General features: G+C 46.2%; 2 protein-coding genes across 3 annotated transcripts; one reads left to right on the forward strand and one right to left on the reverse strand.

The window, feature by feature from the left end:
• Window positions 1-5: 5 nt before the first annotated feature.
• INO80E (INO80 complex subunit E) lies at window positions 6-12,284 on the forward strand. 2 transcript variants are annotated; one of them, XM_035137074.2, is made up of 7 exons: window positions 6-160; window positions 2,050-2,120; window positions 3,154-3,206; window positions 3,682-3,757; window positions 4,955-5,072; window positions 6,969-7,097; window positions 7,998-12,284. In XM_035137074.2, the coding sequence occupies exons 1-7, from the start codon at window positions 71-73 to the stop codon at window positions 8,199-8,201; spliced, it is 741 nt and encodes a 246-aa protein (XP_034992965.1). In that variant the 5' UTR covers window positions 6-70; the 3' UTR covers window positions 8,202-12,284. The 2 variants fall into 2 exon arrangements, with proteins under 2 accessions (XP_034992965.1, XP_034992966.1); XM_035137075.2 differs by lacking the exon at window positions 6,969-7,097.
• DOC2A (double C2 domain alpha) lies at window positions 12,268-24,685 on the reverse strand. The gene is made up of 10 exons (XM_035137111.1): window positions 24,454-24,685; window positions 19,133-19,212; window positions 16,821-16,895; window positions 15,933-16,042; window positions 15,700-15,826; window positions 14,776-14,835; window positions 13,455-13,612; window positions 13,011-13,092; window positions 12,782-12,878; window positions 12,268-12,442 (listed from the first exon to the last, which is right to left on the reverse strand). The coding sequence occupies exons 1-10, from the start codon at window positions 24,683-24,685 to the stop codon at window positions 12,303-12,305; spliced, it is 1,161 nt and encodes a 386-aa protein (XP_034993002.1). The 3' UTR covers window positions 12,268-12,302.

The following is a 24,685-nucleotide window of genomic DNA, read 5'->3' on the forward strand; positions in this document are numbered from 1 at the left end:
TCACCCCCACCCCGGCTCTCTCTCGCTTCCCAGTCTCAGTTCCTGCCTCCGGTTGCTCCCCCAGGTGGGCATGAACGGGGCGGGAGAGCCTGATCCTGGCAGCGGGGGCTACAAAAGGCGCTACAGGGCCTTGAAGAGGAGGCTGAAGTTCCTGATCTATGTGAGGAGCTTGGAGGGGGGGCGGTGGGGGGAGGGGAGGCACTGGAGGGAAGGACCGCTGGGGGGAGCAGGTAATGTTATTTTTGAAGGAGGGGGCAATTTTTACCTTTGCAAGCGGAGTGAGTTACGGAAGAGTGAGAAACTGGATGGGAGCCGAGGTTGGGCCGGTTATGCTGTGTTTCCGATTCCATGGGTCCAAAACATTGTGGGCATCCTGATCTCTTGGGGGGGGGGAACAGCACGTGGGGCGTCCCGGGGTTAAGATCTGTTGAATCAACCCGCGAGTAGATTTTAAAACTTTTATTGAACCGAGACTGGATAGCCTGGTCAGTTGTAAGGGAGCTGAGAGCGGAGTTGGTTTCAGTGGGGTTTGTTCCCTAAAAAAACATGCCTAGGATTTCATCTTTCGAAACCTAGTGTGATGTCGAACAGCTCTTACTGTCAGGAAGTTCTTCCTAATGTGGAGGGGTGTGTATAAGTCTCTTAGTTATCACAAGAGCTTGCAAAAATCACACTTTGTTTTCCTGTAATTAATTCCAGAATGGCTAACAGGTTGGCATTCTTTTCTTTTTTTCAATATTTTATTAATTTTCCAAAACCAATCAAAATAAAAAACAACAATAATACTCACATTCAAAAATTTAAACATTAATCTTAATAGACTTCCCTCCACTCCCCCTCCTGGTTCCATTATTTTACTCTTATTCATGCACGTCCTTAAAATCTTATATTCTTAACAATCCAATTTTTAAACCTTATTCATCTTATTATAAGTGACTTTTAAAAGTTTAACTAATGTAAAAGCCTATCCACAAAGCTTACAAGGTTATGCTTTAAACATTTCCCTTATATAAAAAAGAAAAAAGAAGAAACCAATGTCCTTTTGGGTTTCAAATTGTCTAATATGTCCTGCATAGTTCACTAATTTATTTTACCAATCTTCTTTGGCGGTGGCTTCTTCCTTCTATGGGGGTGGGCGGGTCTTGGCCTGGCGTCCACTCTCAGGTGCAGGAACAAAGTCTTTTGCCCAGTAAATCCATTAAGTCCTGTACCTTTCAGAATCATAGCTTCTATTTTTTTTAAACAAAAGGTCATTTTCAACATTCTCTTCAGATCTTTATATGTTACCTTCCAGGCCGCCTTAATAACTTTACATTGCCACCACATATAGTAGCCTCTCATACCATTTTCCCTTCCTTCCTCTTTCGTATCCATCAAAGTAAAATCCTCCCAGATCAATTCACATGAGGTGCCATTTTTACTGTGGATCACCTTTACTTTCCCTTGTATTTTCCTTGAGCCTACCACTGCAACCTTTCCCACCTCTCTGGTTTGTGTGTTCACCTCTTTAAGTTGTCCCCTGGCCTCTGAAAGTAAATTAGTATTTTCCCAGATTTGAGAAGCTGCTTTATCAACATTTTCCTTTATCTCGCACAATTCTCTTTTAAATTCTGAAAGCAAATAATAAAATTCATATCTTATATTCTTTTGACTTACGACCTTGCTTGTTTGAACATTGGATTTTTTTCTTCTACCATTTCTAATTTAAGGTGGAGGGGGGTGGAATCTCTCCCCTTTTCCCAGCTTCCTCTCTAAGATTAAATTCCAAAACAAAAAGGCCTTTCCCACCAAGGAAGGTATCATTTTGGCTTTGTCAGTGCATTTTCAAGGCCATTTCACTAGACAGTTAAGAAACCAGAACTTCCAGCTTCTTCCTCCCCCCACTTCAACTTTACTCACAGAGACAAATTTTAACAATTATATTTTCCCATCTTTACATCCATTCACAACAAAATAATTTTGTTCAATATTAAGAAAATTGTAATATTGATATTAATATTGTTTTAAAGTCTCATTCTGACTTGCATGGTCTCCCTTGTTATTTGTCAGGAACAAGAATGTTTCCAGGAAGAACTGAGAAAAGCGCAAAGGAAACTCTTAAAAGTTTCACGGGATAAAAGGTGAGCTGATGCAACAAAGAAGGGCAGAGGGGGTGCAGAATGGGGAGGTGATGGGGGAGGTTGTGGAGCTGACACTGAGAGATGCTTATGGGCCTGGTGCGGGAGAAATGAAATATTTTAGTGATGAAGGGTGGGGTATCAATTCTAAAAGGTAAAGGGACCCCTGACCATTAGGTCCAGTCGTGACTGACTCTGGGGTTGCAGCGCTCATCTCGCGTTATTGGCCGAGGGAGCCGGCGTACAACTTCCAGGTCATGTGGCCAGCATGACAAAGCCGCTTCTGGCGAACCAGAGCAGCACACGGAAACGGCGTTTACCTTCCCGCTGTAGCGGTACCTATTTATCTACTTGCACTTTGACGTTCTTTCGTACTGCTAGGTGGGCAGGAGCAGGGACCGAGCAACGGGAGCTCATCCTGTCACGGGGATTTGAACCGCCAACCTTCTGATTGGCAAGCCCTAGGCTCTGTGGTTTAACCCACAGCGCCACCCGCGTCCCAATTCTACAAACAAATAAATAATACATAGGGTTGCCATCTCTTTTGGCAGGGTTCCCGGGTCCTTAAAAGCTATGTTACAGGGGCAAATCAGTAGACCTCTACGCATCTCATGATAGGGGAAACTGCACCTGTTTGGTTTCTGCCTGAAAAGCTGCTAATAATGTTGCACGCGAGCTTTGCCTTGAAAAGGTGACTGTTCTGTCATTGGAGGGAAGGGAGCAGGTATAGGATATCTGAGGTGGCAGCAGGACTTAGTTTATGTCAAAGATGTCTAGCATTGAGATCCAGATTTGGTTTTCAATACCAGAGCAGTATTTGAGCACTAAAAATAGAGAAAAGTGCCTCAGTGTACGTGCAGAGTGCCTTTCTTCTGCTACTGAATTTTCTGGCGCAATCTCTGTGCACTTGGGTTGGAAGAGCAGGGCTTCTGAGGCAGGGGGCACGAGTGCTGGCCTCAGACATTCTCCACTTAGAAATTAAGTGTTGCATTTGAGATTGTGACTTCCTCTCCTCCTGATCATTTCCTGTTTCCAGTTTTCTGCTTGATCGCCTGCTCCAGTATGAGAACGTGGATGAAGAATCATCAGGTAATTCAAGGCTCACGACTTTCTTCTGGTTGTGTGCTTTGGGGAGGGTAGCCCACCCACACTATCTTGGACACGTGCAAAGAAGTGGAAGAAAATGAAATGTTTCCACAGCAGCAGTAAGAGCCTTTTCCAAAATAACAAAGCAGTGTCATGATTATGCCATGGTAGTGTATAATTCAATAAATGTGGTGGTAGAAAGACTGGTAAAAATAATTTGAAAGGACATTATAGCTTAATCCTAAATGTCGGCAGTTTGAGGCCCAAAATGAGGAGGATCTGGGGCAAGAGCTCTTGGGCTAGGAGTTCATATGAATCAGTGCAGTGAAGCAGCATGAGCTTAGGCTGGGAAGACACGAGTTCAAATCCACCACTCAGCCTTGAAGATTACGGGATAATCTTGCCCAAATTGTGTCTCTCAGTCTCCTTGGCCGAACATTGGTATTCAGATCTGACTGAAAGTAATTTTTCATTTCAGACTCGGAGGCAACAGCCTCCTCTGACAATAGTGATGGGGAGGTTCCCAAGGGGACAGAGCCTCAGTCCCTAAAGAGGTGAGTGCGTGAGCCCTGGTCTCCAAGATGAAGGGTAAGGATCAGTGTCCAAGATCACTGCCACCAACCACGGGATGATATATCCTGTGGGCTCCCCCAATGGGCAGAATCCTTCTGCTTGGCCAAGTTCAGCAGGTTTTCAAAATGTTCTCCCTTTTTAGGAAGCAAAAAAGATCATATGTTGTTTTCCTACATGACATTTCAGGACCACTTTTAGGTATATGCCAGGGGGTGATCTTTACAGGAAGCAAAGATGTCTGTTTTGCTGATCGTCCATTGCATGCCACAATAAGCCATGAACCACACATTACGGCGCATGAGCAAATCACCCCTGCTTTCCCCTACTCCAAACATGCTGGGAGGAAACATAAACAGTGATTCCTGGCTTTGTGTTATGTCTGAACCGTGGACTGCAGTTTTCTTCGCTCCCAACTAAACCACACTCTGTAGCCAAGTTTTGTTGTTCTTGTCTTACTGGTGGTGGGGGTTTTTTTTGGAGCAAAACAAACCATAATCCCAAGTTTGGACTGAACACTGTGCCAGCTATCATGGCTTTGTTTTTTTAAAGTTCATTTATTACATTTATATACTGTTCTCCATCCGAAGATTGCAGGGAGGCTTACAGCATAAAAATGCAAAATGAGAACACAAAATACGTAACAAACCAAACCAATCTTTATTTCTGTCTTGTTTCCTCCCAGTCCAAGTGGGGAAGAGTCATGATCAGCAGATACAGCCTTGGTGGTGGTGGTGTTGCCACTGGGGGCTGCCTGGTTGGTGTTGACCTGTGACGGGTCTTTCGAGTGGCCATTCCCAGTCTGTGAAACGCCCTCTTTGGCGAGGTGTGTCTCCCTCCCTCAGTATTGGCTTCCAGGAGAAATTTTACCTGAACATTTGACAGCTGAAAGACACTGTTCCTGGCAACTCCGGATTTTCTTTTCTTTTTTAGAATACAAAAAAGTATTTACTATTTTGACACCCTGGGCTTCTTTAAAGGGAAAGGTGGGCTATAAATCCAATTGGAATTGAGTAATGATAGGCATATACAGGGTAGATGTGTGATGTGTAAACTGAGCCATTCAGTATGATTTCTTTGGCACCATGCGCAAACCATGCCCGTAGGTGCCCTGGCCTTGTGGCTTGCGCTCGTGGCAACTTTTCATCCACATGGCAACTCCTTTCTCCTTCTGCCCACAGAAAACAAAGTCCGCAGCTTGGCAGTGCTTCGTCCCCTTCGTCTTCAGGCCTTTCCCTCCAGCCAACTTCCGGCTTTGGGCTCCCGGCTTCAGGGACGCCCTCTCCCTACTTGACCTCTGTGAGTAACTCCATTTTTGTCTGGGTAAAAGGACTGGGTAGGATAGGGCTGCTCAAATCAAACCTTGCGGACACTGCCTTCAAATGCTATGAACTAGGGAAAGACTTGGGCCACCTTTACCCCGTAGGTTTAAAGCACTGAGAGATAGTGATAGAGATCCCTGGGAAGAGGGATTGACTGTTAAACCACTCTGGGAATTGTAGCTCTGAGAGGGGAATAGGGGGCTCCCTAAGAACTCTCGGCACCCTTAACAAAACTCCCAGAATTCTTTGGGGGAAGAAGCCATGACTATTCCAAGTGGCACCCTAGTCCTTTAAATGTGTGGGGTAAATATGGCCTTGGATAAGGTCCCTTTCAAACGTCAGAGATGGCTTGGCTAGGTTTTAGTTGAGCTAACATGGCCTTTAACATAGCATAGAATACAACCCCATAGAAAACCCCATACCATTCTAAAAAAGAACATAACATGACCTTTAACATACCATAGAGATGAGGCAATGCTGTCAGGGATTAGAGTGGCAAAGAAGTTCCCTTTGCTTTCCTAGGCCAAGACGAAACAAAGGCGCTCGTCTTGTGTACTATCCAACATGGCTGCGCTGGCAGACGCTTGAATGCCATTGCCCACTCTGGCTAAGATTCTTGGCCAGCATTCAAAATGGTCACTCTGGTGTCTTTGGTATTGCTGCTGAGTTTGGCAGGATACCCATTTCTCATTACGGCCACAAGTACTCTGGGCCTCTATCTCAAAATGGCTTCCCTAATACTTCATGGGCAGAACTGACATTGGATATGGATGTCAGAACGCCCAAGGCTGTTCCTCACCCTCTCCTTCCCATACCACCTCCATTTCGCTTCATTATTTTCTATTACAGCATTTATTTGTGGTTGCTAACATGCTATATAATATAGAAATGAAAGCGAGCCTCTCTCTGCCTTGGCCAGAGATAGCGTAATATGTTGGGAGAAGTGAGTTCACCATACTGGTATGCAGGGTGGGAGTGGGGGCAATGTTTAGTTACCTAAACCTTGTATAATAATGCACACCCATGCAGTGTTTGGGTCTGAGCTATGTGTTTGGGTAGTCAGTCATGTTTTGTATGTACATCTGGTCCCCTCAAAGAGGAGGAGGCCCATTTCAACGAAGGCTTGACGTTTGCTTGAAAAGGGCAGCCAAAATGATCAAGAAACTGGAACCCCTCCTCTACCAAGGAAGGGCTAAAATTTTATGCCTTTTAGTGGGGTGGGTGGAGGGGGGGATGACTAACCAAGCAATCCTAATGCATGTCTATTCAGAAGTGAGTCTGGGGCTGATGGGACTTGTCATCGGAAACTTCCGGCAGGCACCAGAGTAGGGAAGGCTGTGATAAGAGATTTATAAAATGACACAAGGTGGGGAGAAGGTGGAGAGAGACTCCCCCCTTCATAATACTAGAACTTGGGCTCACCCAGTGAAAATGATGGGAGAGAAGATTCAGCATCGACCAAAGAAAATATTAGTTCACAGAACGTGCAATTGCTTATGGAGTCCGCTGCCACTGGGGTGTGATGGCAACTAGCTCAGGCGGCTTTAAGAAAAGTTTAGACAAATCTGCAGAGCGGGAGAGGTCTGCCAAAAGCTACTTAGCTGTTACGGCTGTGTAGAACCTCCAGATTAAGAGGCACGCTACCTCTGAACACGAGTTGCTGGGAGGGGGCTGGATTGGATGGCCTTCTGGGCTGATCTTAAGATGGTTGGTGATGATGTTTGACCAGCTCAAGCTTACAGGCATAGATTTCTCAAATGATATGTGTGTGGCTTCTTACTTGGAACCCCTTTCTGGGGCTTGCATGCTCATCATTCATACTTTGATTTCTTATTCCATCTCCCCACCCTGCCTCCACCTCTTTCCCACCCAGCTGGCCTCACCCCCTTATGCTCCATTCCCCTCTGACTACCTGGCACTAGAGCCTGAGCCTGGGCCCCCCCAGCCTGATGCCAACGCCACCCGCTCTGCTAGGCGGCCCCAAAGGCCCCGCAAGCTCAAGGTACCATCTAGATTGTGTTGGTGGGGTGGGGGGGTGGAGGGTGTCTGCAATCCACCAAGTGGACAGGTTGAAGTCTGAATGTAGGGGACTGAATTAAATTTGGGGCTCATATTGCTGTATTGCAATATAATTTGGGGGTGGGGAGAATAGAATTTAATTTTGGGTGTGTTTCTCTCTCTCTCTATATATATATATACACATACACATTGTGATATTTTCTATGCACATAAAAATTATTCTCATTTCTATGAATTATTCTCATTGAACACAGTAGGGCATAATAACACAGAAAAGCAATGAAGCTGCAACTACACTGCAAACTTAAAACTCATTTTGAACCTCTGTGGTATCATGGCGCTTCTCCAGGGAACTCTGGGAATTGTGGAGGGTTTTTCTGAGCGAGCCGCTGGGAAATTTCACTTTCCCTCACAGAACAATTTTTGTTTGTTCTGGGGGATTGTTTGAACCCATCAGTATGTCACCTATTTAGCCAAAAGACACAGAGGCATTTTAAGAAGAAAATGATGTGGGGGAAGGCAGAAAAAGGACTCTTGGATGGGTCTCAGTGCTACATACAACATTGTAGACCCGCCCTGTAAATTATTGGAAGGCTCGCTCATCCTGTCCTTACACATCCTGGATAAATGCTAAGGTCTCGGTAACAAGCATGGAAAGTTCTAGAAGAGACGTCAAATGTTATGGGCTTGGGCAGGCTAAAATAAGTAGATTGTTACTCCGTGCGGAAGGAAATTTCCGCAAAATTCTGCCATTTCATACAGGGGTGGGCAACATGCTGCTCCTTTCTGCGTGGGATTAGATAATGCAATGCAGGAGGAGGAGGTTCGGCGCTGCCTGGCTTACTCTCCCACCCACAATTTCTTGTTCTTTTCCCCACTGCAGCTCCCGCTGCCCCCCACCTCCCACTCTGACTGTTCATCTGTGGTGGTGGGGTTGCCCTTTCCTTCGCCCCGCGGGACCCCCAAGCTGCCGCCACCCACCATCCTCAGTACGGTGCCCCACCAGATGTTCAGTGACACAGGGGAGGGAAGTGGCGAAGACCCCCTGGATGGTGACGATGAATTGGTAATCGACATTCCCGAGTGACAGTGGCAAGCGGCACTCTCTGCTCAAAGGACACAGGCCTCGCAGTGGTGTGCATGGGGATTGCGCCCCACAATTTTTATTTTTATTTTGTTTACAGACTCCAAAAACATGCAAACCAGTCAATAAATGGGATTTTTTATATATATAAAAAATTCCAGTTGCAGTTTCTACACATACCCTCCCCCAAACCCTCACCCAAACTTCCCTCTTCTCCTAAACCCCATGAGCCCTTAGAAGAATTTGCCTCCTGCTGAGGCCAGAGGTTTCTCGATTCTTTTCAGGCATGTACCTTCATCTACAAACTGTATTGTTTAAGAAAAATATTTGTGAAAAAGTGCATCCCTTTACGAGGTGGGAAGAATCTTTTCTTTTTCTTTTAACTACAAAAGAAAAAATCCCTTTAAAGGCAGGGAACTCTGAAAAAGTGCTGGAAATCTCCTGAGGGGAGAAAAAAGTGAACGTTTTTAAGGACTAGGAGAGGTTTTTGCTGCACGTGTAAACATTTGAAGTCAATCTACTTCTGAATTTTTTTTGTGGAGAAGTTTATCCTTCAAAACCCACTTGTGGATTGTTTTACATAAAATAGAAAGATCACCAGTGTTTTAAAATATATATATTTTACTAGATGGTTTCTAGTAAGCACCCAAATTTTGCTACTTGTTGCGATGTTTTTATTATTATTTTTGCTACAGATATTTTAAAGTGGTAGTAGGATGTATACAAGAAACCATCCCATCGTTACAAATATAAGTGCGCGCACACACAGTAATCTTTAGAAACTGGACAAAAAATGTCATGATTCATGCCTGGGTGACAGGAGGTTTAAGGTAAGAGCAAATGCCAATTTTTTGCCTAGCTGCAAACATTTGCTCAAAAGGATAGATGGAAGACTCTGCCTTTCGAAGAGCTGATTCACATTTAACCCAGAAAATGGGTGTGTCACTTGGGTACTGAACGTCTTCTGATGAACAACTGAAATGTTTGACGGGGAAATAAGTGTGTCTAGCTGAGATGGATACAGATGGTTTTGTGCCTGATGTGGAAAGCTAAAATGGGCCCCCCAAAAATGTGTTACTAAAAGAACATTAAGTTAAATACATGACAATCTGCTGCCCTTAATGGTACCACAAATGCAGTTGCTTGTGGCAGGCCTCCCTATCCTGTCTAAAAGTATGGCCAGGCCAGGCCTGGAAGTGTGTGATGGACACGTAAGTCTCCCTGGCTTATGCCCACTGCCTGTTCCCATGACTCTCCATCAGAATTTGCAGCATTGACCAGGATAAATCCCGAAAGGAGGAGTTACTAAAGGCACTATTCCAATGTGAGAAGAAAATGGGAGACATCTCAAATAAGCCAGTGAGAGAAGGAAATGGGACCTTTCCCCCCCTTAAAGCCAGAGCAGCTGTAGAAAAGCCTAATGAGCTGAAGATTTAAAAAAGGCATGTACTGTATAAGAAATGGATGGGAGGGCAGGCCACTAGGATTGTGTGGTCCAGAAGATTAGAATAAGCTGAGGCTGGTGAATGCTACCAAGAACAATAAAAAGGTGTGTTTGAAGGAAAAGGAAGGACACTAGACCTGTTTCTCAGTAAGGATGGTGAAATATTAACAGGTGGCACAGAAGGCTGGATTACTCAGTTGCTATTTTGCCTCTTGTCTTCCCCCCCCCCAAAGGGGAATTTTGTTCCATCTTCCATAAGTAGCATAGTCAGCACATGAGTAGTGTGGCCAGAGCTTCTGTTTGAGATTGGTAAGAAATTTCATCAGGAAATGCCTCACTACCTGAAATTACTTCGTCTCAAGGACCAGATGAATTGCTTCCTAGAGGGTACTAAAAGGAACTCACTGGTGTACTCTCATAACTTCTGTCTTAATCATCTTTGGGAGATCCCGGAGAACAGGTGAAGTGCCGCAGGGCTGAAGGCAATTGTTCCAGATCTTGGAAAGGAGGATCTGTGAAACAAGTCTATCTGACTTCAGTGCTAGGGAGGATAACTAGAATAGATTTCAAGGGAGTCAGTTTGCAAGCACCTTGATAGCAATGCAGTGGTTAGCAGAAGCCTGCACAGATTACAAAGAATAAATGTGTGTCTATATATACTGTGTGTGTGTGAGGGAGGGAGAGAGAAATAAACAGTGGTACCTTGGGTTACAAACACTTCAGGTTACAAATGCTTCAGGTTACAAACTCCGCTAACCCAGTAATAGTACCTCAGGTTAAGAACTTTGCTTCAGGATGAGAACAGAAATCGTGCTCCGGCGGCGTGGCAGCAGCAGGAGGTCCCATTAGCTAAAGTGGTGCTTCAGGTTAAGAACAGTTTCAGGTTAAGAATGGACCTCTGGAATGAATTAAGTTCTTAACCAGAGGTACCACTGTATATAAAATCAAGTTACTAGTTTAGTGGATTGAAGAACGACTCTGCAATGCAATGCTTTTGGTTTCAGCAAAACACCTAAAAGAGTCCCCCATGATAATGTGATTTGCAAGCTGATTAAATGCTATGAACTAGGAAAAGATAGCATGGGAAACTGGATGAAAGCAAAATGAGATTCAGCAGAAACAAATGCAGAATTTTGCATTTAGGCAAAATAATCATGGCCATAATCAAGTGCACAGGTATAGGGGTGGAAGCAGCAGTAAAAATGAAGAGGATCCCAGGAATAGTTGATCTTGAGCTGAACGTGAGCCAGTAGTACTGTGTAAGACTCATACAATTTTAGGCGGCATTAATACAGCCGTCATTTCCAAGAAATGAGAAGTAATAGTTCCACCTTATTCTGTGCTAGTTGGACTTCATCCGGAGTACTTTGTCCGTTTGTGGATGCTACACTTTAAGAAGGATATAGACAAGCTGGAATGGGTTCAGAGAAGGGCAGTGAAGATGGTTAAGGGTATGAAAAACAATCCCTATGAGGAAAGGTTGAAGGAACTGGGTATGTTTAGCCTGGAGAAGAAAGCACCTTTCAAATACCTAAAGGGGTCTTACATAGAAGACTTGCTTTGCTGCACCAGAGTGCAGGACTGTCACTGGATGTAAAGGGCTTAAGTTACAGGAAGAGCAGGTGTTGGCTGAACTTTTTCATAGAAATAGCAGTTCCACAATGGGGACCCAGTTGCCCAGAGACGAGGTGCTCTCCCTTCCTGGAAGTCTTTAAGAAGAGGCTGGGCAGCCCGCTGTTAGGATTGCTCTCGCCCTGGATCGCCTCCAGTGATTTGAGCTTTCTGGCAGAAATGGAAGCAAGAATCAACAGCACAATAATTTCCTGCAACCTTGTTTTTTAAAAACTGCTTGGGTGGTGGTGGGGTCAACCTTGTTTGTAACAAGAGGCACTGCAGAGTCTCTAACAAGGGATAAACAGTTATGTCGGCAGGCCTCTAACAATGAGTTAGCACGAAGAAATGTGCCAGATGAATGCCCCTATAATCCATGCAGGAAATTGCAGAGGCAATAAACAATAGGTTTTTTTCTCCAGCAGTTCAGGAGTATAAATTGTATTTGGCACTCTGATGTTAAGTTGAGTAGAGAAAGGAGCTGGTGTGGAAAGAAGAGGGAAAGCTATTTTGGACCGCTGAAAGAAATTCCATATGGGCAAGTGGGTTTTTAACATGCTTTAAAAAAGAAAAAGCAATCTAAACCGATGCTTCAAATTTTGTGTGCCAGCAAATATCTTGTCCTTTAAAATCCAAGCTAAGCCTTGGTTTGAAAGTAGTGGGATTTCAGAGCGATGGGCAGCTTGGAAAGACAGGTGTTAAGAGAGGAAGATGACGGATAATTATTTCTGTGACTTTTCATTGATTCAAATTCTTTTTCTACAAGCGGCTTCCTGGGCTCCTCCTGTTCTTCCTTGGCTCCTCCGCTCTGCTATGACCACCTCCCACTTCCCAATGCCTCAAAACACACGGAACCAGAAGAGGCGATTCATTCCATTTAAGCCCTTCCCTAGAGCGTAATATAAATGGACACCAACGACAAGAAATTTTCAAAACGTGCAAACGTCCTCGTGCAAAGGAGGGGCCCCTGGTGCTGTGCCCCTCCCTTTTTTTTGGCAGGCAGGCAGGGTGGGAGGATGCAACTTTATATAGGCAATCGAGGTGGCTTCTCAGGGGCCAAAAGTGGAGGAGTCTGGGAGCTCGTTGGTGAGCGTGTGCCAGTGCTCAAGGCGGCAGTCGGGGGTCTGAAGGCATGAGAGCCAGTGCTGTCGGCATTCTCCAGGGGCCCCTAGACCGAGGGTCACCCCACCTGTAAAAGAAAGATAATTGGTTCTTGATGTTTGCAAATAGCGCATCTACCCTGAAGCACAGGGATCCCCCTCATGGGACGTCCTGTGAAATAGTGGGCATGCTTCTATCTGTTTTATACCAGTTTTGGTGTTGTGGCTTCTCTAGCAAAGAATTTTGGGAGCTTTAATTTGGTGAGGCATCTGCAAATCTTATCCATAGAGACAGCCGCGCACAGGAAATGGCAGTTTCCACGGCCCCTTGAGAGCCACTTTATAAATCTATGACGTTGGTTGAGGGTCCCAGAAGGCATATATCCACATTTTGTACCCCAGCCACCTCCTCCCTTTGCTCTTCTCACCAATGAAGTCGTTAGATTTCCCAATGTCGTAATCCCAAACTGTTATCTCCAGGGATTTCTGACCAAGATCTGACTGTTCGATCTCATAGAAAAAGTCCTGTTGTGGGGCACAGAAAAGAGACAAAATTAGAATTATTGAAGCATGTTGGCTCTTCAATCTCCCCTCGCTCCGACTGTGCCTCCCAAGTCCCAGAACATGCAGTTACTTCACTCGTCCTCCTTTCTTCACCTCATTATATTCTGGGTTCAGCGTCTTCTTCTTCACGGTTGTTTTATGCTTTGACTTCTTCTCTACGTCTGGCCTCAGGTACCTGCCAAAACAGCAACGGGGAGTGAGCCTGTTTGTCTAGACTATTTGTCGTCTTCCTTTCTGTCTCCTTCCCCCAAAAGGCTGCGAGCCACCCTTAAAATTCTGCATGCAAGTGCTAAAAACCACCACCGTACAACGGCAGAACATTATAAACTCCAAACGCCGGAAATATAGAAGAAAATGCAAAATGACTACACAGACACAGCATTATAACAAAGTTAATTCCAGGGTCGTTAAAAACAATCCCTGAAAGCTTTCCTAAAAATGGGACTTCCTTTTTCTTTTAGTCTTCTGCATATGCCTGCAGGCTAAGGCAAAGGGTAGGCCTCTCTCTTAGGGCCAAGTGTAAGCGCAATTCCTCACGTTTTTACATAAGGGTCTGAGTATCCACACACATCCATGGCAGCTAAGTGGGCACAGCGAAGAATAGACACCACCAATCCACGGCGCTCAGAGATGTACGTGAGGGCGAGCAGGATACGACCCCTTTCTTCCAGGGCCCAGCCGGCTGGGGGTTCTAGCTATGGAGTGAGGAAAAGGAAAGAGCATGGAGTGCTTTTGTGCAAAATATCCACCCAGCAGCCTCCCAAAAACAAACCTTTGCAGCCTGTCAGGGCTGGGCAGCCTGGGCATTTTGACACCCCAGGTTAAGGCTTCAGAAGGCCTCTTGGGCCTCCTTCACCCATCCTTGGCATTTCTATGGCACATTGCCTGCTAACATTGACTTGATCCTCTTATCCTGTCAGGCCCGCTATCCGCTTGCCCAAAATTTCAGCCTGGCAACTTATTTCTGACTCAACCCTATTTATTTATGTCACAAAATGAATATACCACTTGACTGTAGTAATAGTAGTAGTAGTAGTAGTAGTAGTAGTAGTAGTAGTAGTAGTAATAAATAATAATAAACCTCTGAAGTGGTTTAGAAGAAAGATGTGTTTGAGGGTGAGCATGATAGCAGGGTAAAATACTAAAAATAGCCAAAGTACCGGTACATGTTTACCCCCCCCCGCTTTTTCTCCTCACAACAACCCTGTGAGGTAGCTTAGGTTGAGAGGTGTTGACTGGAAGTCTCCTCCATGATAATTTTATTAAACGGTTGAAATTGGAATTAAAATACTGGGGCCCTCCACTCCTAGCCCAACATTGTAATCACTTTGCACCAGTGGACCATACAGCTTCTCTTCACTGCTGAATAATATTTGGGGGAAAGAGCCTGCTTGGCAGCCTTAAGTTCTGGGCCCTAATTATATAAATAAATTGTATCAAGAGATACTTTACATTGGTCTAGCTGGGATTTGGCCAGTACTTGTGGTGGTGGCAGTATTCCCACCCCTGATTTGCATCTTCCTTGGGTGTTTTTGCCTGGCTGGAATAAGTCCTTGAACTCGGATAATGGTTCCTGCTTGCTCGGATTGAGGGTAAAAAGGGTGTGTGTGTGTGTGTGTGTGTGTGTGTGTGTGTGTGTGTGTGTGTGTGTTGAAACTGTACAGAGGTAAAATTCACATTTGTTTCTCTGTCCACTTTTAGCTCTGGTCCCACCCACCATTGGCACGTAACCTCCTCAAAGGTTGTCTAGAAGAGAATGTGGCCCTCAGGCTGAAAAATGTGGCCCTCAGGTTCCTCACTCTTAAACTACAGGTTTTATAATGCTAGGAATAGGAAGGGGGCGGGAATACGCTCTCACCTCTCTCAGGTAACAGGAGATGCCACGCAGAGCTGCTGTCATGGAAGAAGGGGATGCCAGCTGTTGAGGGAAGTGAGGATGGAGGAAAAAACAATCTGTTTTCCCTGCTCTTCCAAACAGAAACATGAGCAAAGTTGGAAGAGTCAAGGGACAGAGTGAGTGAGCAAGTGCACAGAGGAGGGAGAAGAAAAACTCCCTTGACATTTGGAAGTACAGACTGCTACACAAGTATGATGGATTGTAGGCATAAGGGATTAACCCAATAGAATCAAAATGCAATATATCCGGTGCATGGGGTGGGTGGGTGGAATCAGTGACAAGATAGAGGTGTGTTAATTTACTACACCCATAAAATCTGAATTCTGTGAAAAGTATTAAATTTTAGAATGGAACTGCACACTTGCTAGTAAGGTGCCGTATTTTGCTTGTATTGGTCACTGGGGAACAGCAAGGAGACCCGCCCTCACCACTCAAAATCCCAAATTATCTCCCCTCTTTGCCCCTTCTGAGACACCTTCTAGCCCCCTGGAGGATCACAAAAATCATGTGCATAAAATATGCTACAGACAGGTTGCTGTCTACAAGTCTTTTCACCTCCACTTGTTGTGAGTTAGCTGGGCTTTTTATGCCATTAAGTGTTCACAACTATTACAACTGCTGCTGACGAAGAAGAATAAGTTGTGAGATGCTGGTGATCGGCAGAAAGCACTGAGTTTGGCAGAGCAGGGGAGAAACTCAGGCAGGTCCCAGGGAGAGGAGGGGCCGTGAGCTGTTAGTGGGGATTGGGACAGGGGGACAAGTGACTGGGCAGCCAAGTAGCTAGAGGATGTGCTTGAGGGTCCTTATCAATTCATAAAATAAACCAATAGATCCTGATTCCTGACTCATTTTGAGATATGCAACCCGCTTATGCTCGACTCTCACTGGCTGTTGTCTTTCCAAGCAGAGATTGAAGTGTCTCTTCTGGCCAGGCCGGAGGCGCCTCAGGGGCACCCGGGTCTCTCCAATGAACTCGTTGTGGGTCAGTTTGTCCTCATCGCAGACGGAGATTCTGGGAAGCAGAAAGAGAGAAAAAGGATCCAAGGGTGTGAATGCCAAAGGGAGCATGGGAATGAAAGAGGGCCCTGTAGATTGGGATTCTAAGCCAGCGTTCTTACCGCAGAGTTTTCCGGGCCATATCCTCAGCTGTTATTCCATTGTAAGTCAGAGCCTCATTCCACACAGGGTTGAGAGTGTTGTGCTGGGTTCGTGTCTTCAGTTTGTTCGCCTGGAGAGGATAAGGTTTTTGGGGGGACGGGGAGGCATTGGCATGGAAGAGAATATTCTAGTAAGACCAGAGGCTTACCTGTTTCCTAGGCTGGAAACAGGAGAATGGTGGGATGGAATTATCAATGTCTTTCTATTTATTCTCTCCTGATAATTACAGATAGCCCCTTTTCCAAACTATGCTTTACTGAATGTATTTTAAAGAGCCTGCAATAGAATAGTCTGGTTTCTCATATTTGCCTGATGTGGCTTAGTTTACTGAGGTGCGTGGCTCTGGCTTGCTCCGTCTTTTTCTCCCAGTATGTTGAAGAGAGTGGCCGGCTGCATGAGTTCCTCTGCTTAGCTACAAAGAAACAGGGAGGAACTGTCCTTCAACCTATTTGTCGCTGCTCAGTGTTGACCTGGGAGCAGAACCTACCGGAGGTATAGATGCATGAGTTACAGTAAGTGAACTCTGGGAATTGTAGCTCTGTGAGGGGAACGGGGGTCAGCTAACATCGCTCAGTCCCCATAACTACAGTTTTCAGGATTCTTTGGGGGAAGTGAAGACTGTATAAAATGGTACGATACTGCTTGAAATGTTTGGCGCTGATGGGGCCTGAGAAACACTGCCTTCCTCCTGTTCTATAGGGACACAATATCTCCAGCTTGGTTACACACCTCATCTTTTCTCTGCATGGCTTCTTGGTGGTGGTAGCTGTGCATGTGTATATTGGATAGTGCTAGGCTCAGGAACTGTGAGACAGTGAAAGTGGAGGCGAATCTGAAGCCATGTTTACCTTGCAGGCTCCGGGCAGAAGGTGCAGTTTGACATAGGGGTCAGCCAGGCCGTTGAAATCCATCGGTTTCAGACCCTGAGAATAAGAAGACAGTGATCAGCTCCCCTTTAAACAAAATATTGTCATTATACATTTCATTAACATCTCAAGAGAATGCTTCATGCTTTTTTTCTCAGACACACAGTCCTTAGACTGTTGCACACATGGACCACATTCCTACACAGAAGCAGGAAGAAGTGTGGCCCTTGTCTTGAATCATAGAATCATAGAATCATAGAGTTGGAAGAGACCACGAGGGCCATCCTTATGCACAGTTACCTTATGCACAGTGTTTCTACTACATATCTTGACTTACAGTATAAGTGTTTTGAATGTCATGGCTAACATCCCACCTTTCCATGGACAGACCTCGGAGGTCGTTAACATAACGATGAAATAGAAAGGACCAAAGCACAAGCAACAGCAAAGCAAACCTGTAGCAGATAGATTTTTTTAAAAAAATTAGCTGATACCTCAAGCCGAAGCCAAATCAGTAATGCAAAGGATTATCCCCATCCATACAAATGCTTAAGAAGCCAGGTCTCTGCTGCTTGACTAAAAGCAAGCAATGAGGTGGTCTTATGGGCCGCTCAAAACTTAGCTTTGCCTGGTGTCCTTCTCTTCCACTGTATTTCAGATACCAGGGTAAGGGACAGAGATCAGGGTTTCAGTTGCTGAGCCACATGGCCAAGCAGGAGGGGAGGAGGGAATCCCAACTGCAGGTACAGCAAGAGATGGGGTTACCTGTGCCCTCACCCCAATGCTGATTTAGGGACTTAAAGGTTAAGACTTGCACTCAGTCAGGCCTGCAAATGAATAGGGAGCCAGAGATATGGATATAGCACTGGTATAAGGGAGAAACGTGCTAAGAGGAAGGCACGCTTGGCAAATCCACACCTGTGATCAACTCCTGCATGGAAACCAATGTCCCCACTGTGGAAGGACGTGTGGATCCAGAATTGGCCTCCACAGTCACTTACGGACCCATTGTTAGAACCGTGTTTATGGAAGACAATCTTACTCGGCTACGAGTGATCACCAAAGAAAAAAGAAGATTCTGCTCTGGGCACCTCAACCTAGATCAGGCATAGGCAAACTTGGCCCTCCAGATGTTTTGGGACTACAACTCCCATCATCCCTGACCACTGGTCCTGTTAACTAGGGATGATGGGAGTTGTAGTCCCAAGACATCTAGAGGGCTGGGTTTGCCTATGCCTGCCCTAGATAATAAGCTGGTTGCTGCCTTCTGAGCCAATGGAAGTTTTTAGACACTCTTCAAAAGCAGTGAGCTTTGCAGAATCTGTGGGACGAGACAAGTGTTCGGGCAGAGAGGCCTTCTTGAATAATCCTCATAAAAGTGTCGGCTTGCCTTTATTGAAGGGAACACAGGCTCAACGCCACTTGTGGCTAAAATAAATTATTCTGAGTGTTGGAATGGTTCGTGCTGTGATTTCTTAAACACTGTTCAGAGCCACTGCTAAAGCATCAAGCTAAATTGGTTTCGTTGAAGGATTGCCACAGGGAAAATGGCACTTCCAGTTATATATAAGGCAGGAAAAACAAAAAACACAACATGTTAACACACCCGGAATAGTTTGGGAGGAAGCCCCTGCAAGCTGGGGGAGCAAAGAGAGAAGAGAAAGGTATGTGGGGTGGGATTAATGGTCATCAATCATGGGGGGGGGGAGGGAGCCTGAGGTGAGGTGGTGGGGCTCTGGGTAATGATGATGGAGGGCAAGCGTTACTTTTGCTGTGGTTCTGAACTGCCGCATTGTTTCCCTTGCTTTCCCCATCCCTTCTCTGTTGCCACGGCAACCCCAGATGCCTGCGGATACCCGGTTGCCTGGCGCGTCGCCGAGGTGCTTGAAGATGCTGCAAGCCCACCAGCTGGCAGGGGAGAATGGGCTTGTGTTTGTTGGCATGTATGTGAGGGTAGGGGTTTGTGCAAACAGAGCCAGCTGAAGCCCACAGGGGTTTGTGTGAGAGAGGTGGGCCTTTGAGTGAGCCTCTCTGCTTTCCAGAGGCTTGGAGGAGAAGGAACTGGTTGAAATGCAGGCAAGAGAAAAGAAACAGACTGAAAATGAGCAGCGCTGGCTCCGTAATGAGATTTTCCCTCCTTGTGTGGCCTCTCTTATTAAATCATGTCCCTTTGTTGTGAAAACGAGACACAGAATGCAGAAAGCCTGCGGGTCGGAATCAAAAGGCATCATCCATTTGCAGGAGAGCAGGAGAGCGGTTGTTTTTGGGGCACTTTGCCAGATTGCCATCATTACCTTGGCCCGTAGGATGGTGCAGTCAAGGGTGCAGTTTTCGGGATCATAGAGAATGTCAAATTCAAGGGTCCCAAGCAATGCTAGTAAAGGAATTGGGTGCCAAACAGAATGAAGAAAAGGAATCAGTCAGTTGCATATGAATTTTCTTTTCCCTCTCACTTCCTTGTAATCCTACTCACAATCTGCCTGCATATTGAGCTCCCTCCATCTGCCTATATTACCTGTCGACCTTTCTGCACTGCTCACCATTATAGGTTTCTGTAGAAGTCATCTGTCAGCCAGCTGGCATATAGATGCAGCTGTTTTCTCTGAGATCGGAAAAAAAAATCGAAACCCCACCTCTCCCAGAAACCCAGGCACTAATAAAACTGGGATGTTATGCTGCGACCTGCATAAATCATGCCAGTTAGGCCAATTTACCTAAGTATGCATAATTTATTTTGCTTCTGCTCAGGGGAGGAGAGAATCAAAGGGGCTGAGCAGTGCATCAGAGCCCTATATCCTGAGTGCTGTAAACCCTGCTGAACTCCCTTCCCATTGGTATACTTTATCAGGCATAATCCATATAGTTCTGATTCCGTCTTTACAACCATCAGGTCTAGGAAAAGTGGTGTGTGTGTGTGCGCGGGTGCATGTTCTTTTTGTTTTTACAGCAATGGAAGGTTCTTAGCAAGACCACGTAACACCGGTCTTGAAAGACGTACATTGGCTCCCAGTACGTTTCCGAGCACAATTCAAAGTGTTGGTGCTGACCTTTAAAGCCCTAAACAGCCTCAGTCCAGTATACCTGAAGGAGCGTCTCCACCCCCATCGTTCTGCCCGGACACTGAGGTCCAGTGCCGAGGCCCTTCTGGCGGTTCCCTCGCTACGAGAAGCCAAGCTACAGGGAACCAGGCAGAGGGCTTTCTCGGTAGTGGCACCCGCCCTGTGGAACGCCCTCCCACCAGATTTCAAAGAGAAAAACAACTACCAGACTTTTAGAGGACATCTGAAGGCAGCTCTATTTAGGGAAGCTTTTAATGGTTAATAGATTATTGTATTTTCATGTCTGTTGGAAGCCGCCCAGAGTGGCTGGGGAAACCCAGCCAGATGGGCAGGGTATAAATAATAAATTATTATTATTATTATTATTATTATTATTATTATTATTATTATATTTATTTATTTAATAAAATTTATACAGTACTTGTATGTAAAAACAACAACAACCCTCAAAGCAGTCTACAAGAAGATAATGGAGAAAAATTCACAACCCTGCTTTAAAACATGCAAAAGTTAAAATACTGAAAGAGATCAAAATTACCTCCGCTTTCTAAGCATCTGGGTAGGCTTGTCTAAGCAAGAATGTTTTTAGCAGGTGCCGAAAAGTGTACAGTGAAGGCACCTGCTTGATCTCAAAAGACGGGGAGTTCCAAAGTGCAATAAACGATAGAATTCTTACCCCTGCTGAATGGGTGTTCTGTGGCACCTGTAGCTGTGCCAATTCCACCAATTGAAGTGGCTGAGTGGGAATATGTGGGGTAAAGGGATCTCATAGGTAAAGCAAGTTGTTAAGGGCTTTGTATACTAATACTAACACCTTGAACCTGGCCTGGTATGAAATCAGCAACCAGGGCAGATCTCTGAGAACAGAGTTGGATCTTGCCTGGGCACACCCTTTGAACCTGCATGGCCTACCTTCTGATCTCAGGTGAATGGGGAGCAGCTGTAGGTACTCAAGGTTCTGTGCTCTGTGCTCTCCACATGCTCAAAGGCATTGTTACCACTCCATATATTCTAGGGTAGAAACCTAGTGTGACAAAAAAGTAGGCGTCTACCTACTCCAGGCATCTTACATACGTTATTGGTCTTTAGCCGCAGATCCCTTTCGCACACAGTTTTCCACCCACAAAGTTGAAATGCGTGGAGGCAGAAGAGGACCATGCTTTTGTCTGCATTTCCAGCCATTTTATACCTCAGTTCCGGGTACACAGAACAGCCTACATGCGTGCAAAGTCGTACATGCACAGGTGTTCTCCGCACAGAGAGAAAAGCAGGCTGCATGGACAGAGAGCCTGTGTGGTGTGCAAGTGGTACACTTGTAGCTTTGTGCAGAGCTGGGGAACACATGGAGATGGGGAACAAGGAGAGCAGTGCAATCCTGCTGCTCCCCCACTTACGCAGCCAGGATGCATGATTGGAAGACTGTGTAAAATGACCTTATGTGTCAGTCCACCTACAGATTTGTCCCTGCTTTTTTCCATCTGGGCGCATCTTTACTTGCACTGGTTCATAAATTGCTTTCTGTCCATCCAAATCCATCCATCCTCTGGCATTGACATTTTACCTTTCTGTCCTTATCCATCCATCCATCCATCCATCCATCCCTCTGCCTTGATCTATCCATCTTCCTTTCTGTCTTCCTCCACTCTGGCTCTCCCTTACCACCACCACCCCAATCCTTCCACCCCTCCGCCTTTCCTTCCCTCCCTCCTTTCTGGGTGTGTGTAATTACACATGCAACTCTATGAGCTTGCTTGCGTGCAAGTGTGTTGTGTGCACATGCGTAGATGAGAATACGAAACTGCCTCTCTCTTAAAGGCAGGCTGTTGTGTCAGTGAGGGTGTCAGTTTGTGTGGGTTTGTTTTTGTTAGGGAAGGTGGCTGAGCGAGCCATTTGTTATGTGCGAGTTTGTCCCCAGAAGTGTGTGACTGTGTTCCTTCGTGCATCTCTGTGTGCGTCTCTTGTGAATCGGCACCATATGGGAGCAAAAAGCTTCTGCTGTCTGCACCAGAGTGCTTCTCGATGACTGCTGGGGCTGTGGTGTGTACAACGTGGTGGCATGGTGGCCTCGCTTGCTTGTCATGCTAAGCCAAGTCTCGGCTTAGTGCAAACGGACAACTGTGCTGCCGACTGAGAGAGGAGATTGCAGCTGCTTGGCTCCACCCAGCTCTTTCTGCTATTCTGCTGCACCAAACTAAGCTTTGGTTTCGCTCAGATGTTGTCCCAACCGGGGCTCGTGGTGTAGATCTCGTCTGACTCAGCAGAGTTGGAACCAAGGTTTGCCCCACGATTCACAGCTTTAACACTGCAGTGGATCTTGCTCCCCCATCAAGACTTCTAGGTCGGGGGGGGGGGGGGATGCACACAAAATGTTCTTACAGAGACTCAGAAGGCTCTCCAACCGTTAATTCCTATGGCAACACATCACCTGTGCTGTTACTTAAACAAAGCCAAATTTCTCTGGCAGGCTTAACCACTAAGGGGCTGGGGAACCTCAGGCCTAGGTGCAGGGGGGGGGGGTTATTGGTTTGTGCTGTTGTTTGCTCTTGTTTTTATTATGTATTGTGTTTTTACCTTGCTTTTTTATATTGCGAACCTCCCTGAAATCTACGGATGAAGGCCGGCATACAAATTCAATAAATAAACAAACGGTGGCCCTCCAGGCTGCGCTGTCTGGCCCTCGGGACACTTCCCAGGCTAAGCCCCGTCTCCCAAGATCACACTTTCCCCAGCCCATCCTGCTTTTGCCTGGCTGGAATGTATCCTTGAACTGAGATAGCAACTCAGGGGCCAGGATGGAAAGATACATGTGTTTTGTGTGATGTGGCTGGAACAGCCAAACTGTTGCCTCATGTAGCCACTGGTACACAGCCCCTGGTAGGCTGCTTACAGGTGAATGTGGCCCTCAGGCTGAAGAAAGATTGCCAGCCCTTGACTTGAGCATTACTTCTGTTGTCCAGACCCCAACCTTACCGCCATAGGATCTTTGCGATGGATGGGGACTCCTAGTCCTATAATGATATGAGGGCAAATATTTGGAAGTTTTGCCTGTGTGTGAAGCATGGATAGGATTGTGCTGCACATCTCCTGTGTGAACTGAGAAAAGTTGTTTGTGATAAATAGTTGTGGGGAGGTATACGTTTGGTGCACAACTTGTATTATTGAGACAATTGTATTAAAGGTAAATGACCTCTGGACGGTTAAGTCCAGTTAAAGGTGACTATGGGGTGCGGCGCTCATCTCTCTTTTCAGGGCGGGGGAGCCGGCGTTTGTCCACAGACAGCTTTCCGGGTCATGTGGCCACCATGACTAAACCACTTCTGGCGCAATGGGACACTGTGACAGAAGCCAGAGTGCATGGAAACGCCATTTACCTTCCCTCCGCAGTGGTACCTATTTATCTACTTGCACTGGCATGCTTTCGGACTGCTAGGTTGGCAGGAGCTGGGACAGAGCAACGGGAGCTCACTCCGTTGCGAGGATTCGAACTGCCAACCTTCTGATCAGCAAGCCCAAGAGGCTCAGTGGTTTAGACCACAGCTCCACCCGCATCCCTATCTTCAGAGGTAAGTCCAGAAGTAAGGTCAGGGGGTCTTCCTCTCGTAGGACTGCATGTATCTCAGGAATGCCTTGATGTGTGTATAGAAGGAGGCAGGGAGGGAGAATGAGGGTCTGCATGCAAGGCTGTGAGTGAGCCTGCAAGGGAGAACTTTCCCGCCAGGTGATGTGATTGCTGAGTCATTGTGTGGTGAAAACAGGGCTAGCCACAAGAGCCCTCTCAATGTATTGACTCTACACGTAAAGGAGGTTCTACGGGGCACCCCTTCTGAGTGGGACTTTTGTGTTTGTGATATGGGAGAGCAGGCAGGTATAGATCATCTGAAAGGCTTGGTGTTTCTGAGAACTGCTGCATGAAATGCATTGTGACAAAATGCAAGACTGTCAGATGCAGGTGAGAGATAGTGTCTAAGGAAGTACTGGTAAGTGTGTGTGAGAGAGAAAAAATAGAGATATAAAAAGGGGGGTGGCAGGACTCTTGCAGTGAAGCGCTGGGTGACAGTATGTGAAAAATTTATGGACATTTTAATGTGTGAAAATTCTCGAATTTGTGCCTGTACGTATGCACATAAGGCAGAGCTACTAGTTGCACATTCACTCAACATTTAAAGCACATGGCTTTCCCCCAAAGAATCCTGGGAACTGTAGTTCACCCCACAGAGCTACAGTTCCCAGCACCCTTAACAAACTACAGATCCCAGGATTCTTTGGAGGGTTTCAGTGTAATTAAGCAGGTGGTGTGTATGCAGCCACTCTCTCTTGTGCACCTGTGTGGCTGTAAAAATGTGCAAAGGCAAGAGAGCTGGTGCGTAAGATGACAACCAGTGTGTGTGTGTGTGTGTGTGTGTGAGAGAGAGAGAGAGAGAGAGAGAGAGCGCCTGCATGTGTGAGAGAGTCTGCCTACACCCCTCTCCACCCTCCATGGAATGAATAGATGGTTTTATCCAGAACACCTGGGTCCTCTCCCCTTCAAAGGCATGGAAGGGAGGGTTCATACTCACTGTTCTCATCAGAATCGTCTCCGTCTGCCGATTCGCCTTCCCCGGTTCCAGGGGGCATGACCGCAGCCCCTTGACCCCTCATTCTGTCTCGTGTCGCCAACACTCCCTCCAGCCCAGGATGTGGGAAATAGGCAGAGATTTGGGCAATGGGCCGGATTGGCCCTGGGGACACATCAATGGCCATGTGCTCCCGGATAGGGACTGGAGCACGTTCTCCACGTCGGACGGTCAT

The sequence above is a fragment of the Zootoca vivipara genome, chromosome 13 (genome assembly GCF_963506605.1).
Source record: "Zootoca vivipara chromosome 13, rZooViv1.1, whole genome shotgun sequence".
Taxonomy (NCBI): Eukaryota; Metazoa; Chordata; class Lepidosauria; order Squamata; family Lacertidae; genus Zootoca; species Zootoca vivipara.

Coding starts and splice junctions, on each gene's coding strand:
- INO80E (XM_035137074.2), top strand. CDS start 71: ATGAACGGGGCGGGAGAGCCTGATCCTGGCAGCGGGGGCTACAAAAGG. Junction 3,207..3,681: donor CGTGGATGAAGAATCATCAG/GTAATTCAAGGC, acceptor TTTTCATTTCAG/ACTCGGAGGCAACAGCCTCC. Junction 5,073..6,968: donor CCTCTCCCTACTTGACCTCT/GTGAGTAACTCC, acceptor TTTCCCACCCAG/CTGGCCTCACCCCCTTATGC.
- DOC2A (XM_035137111.1), bottom strand. CDS start 24,685: ATGACCGTCCGACGTGGAGAACGTGCTCCAGTCCCTATCCGGGAGCAC. Junction 16,043..16,820: donor TTCTGCCCGGAGCCTGCAAG/GTAAACATGGCT, acceptor TATCCTCTCCAG/GCGAACAAACTGAAGACACG. Junction 12,879..13,010: donor TGAACCCAGAATATAATGAG/GTGAAGAAAGGA, acceptor GCCCCACAACAG/GACTTTTTCTATGAGATCGA.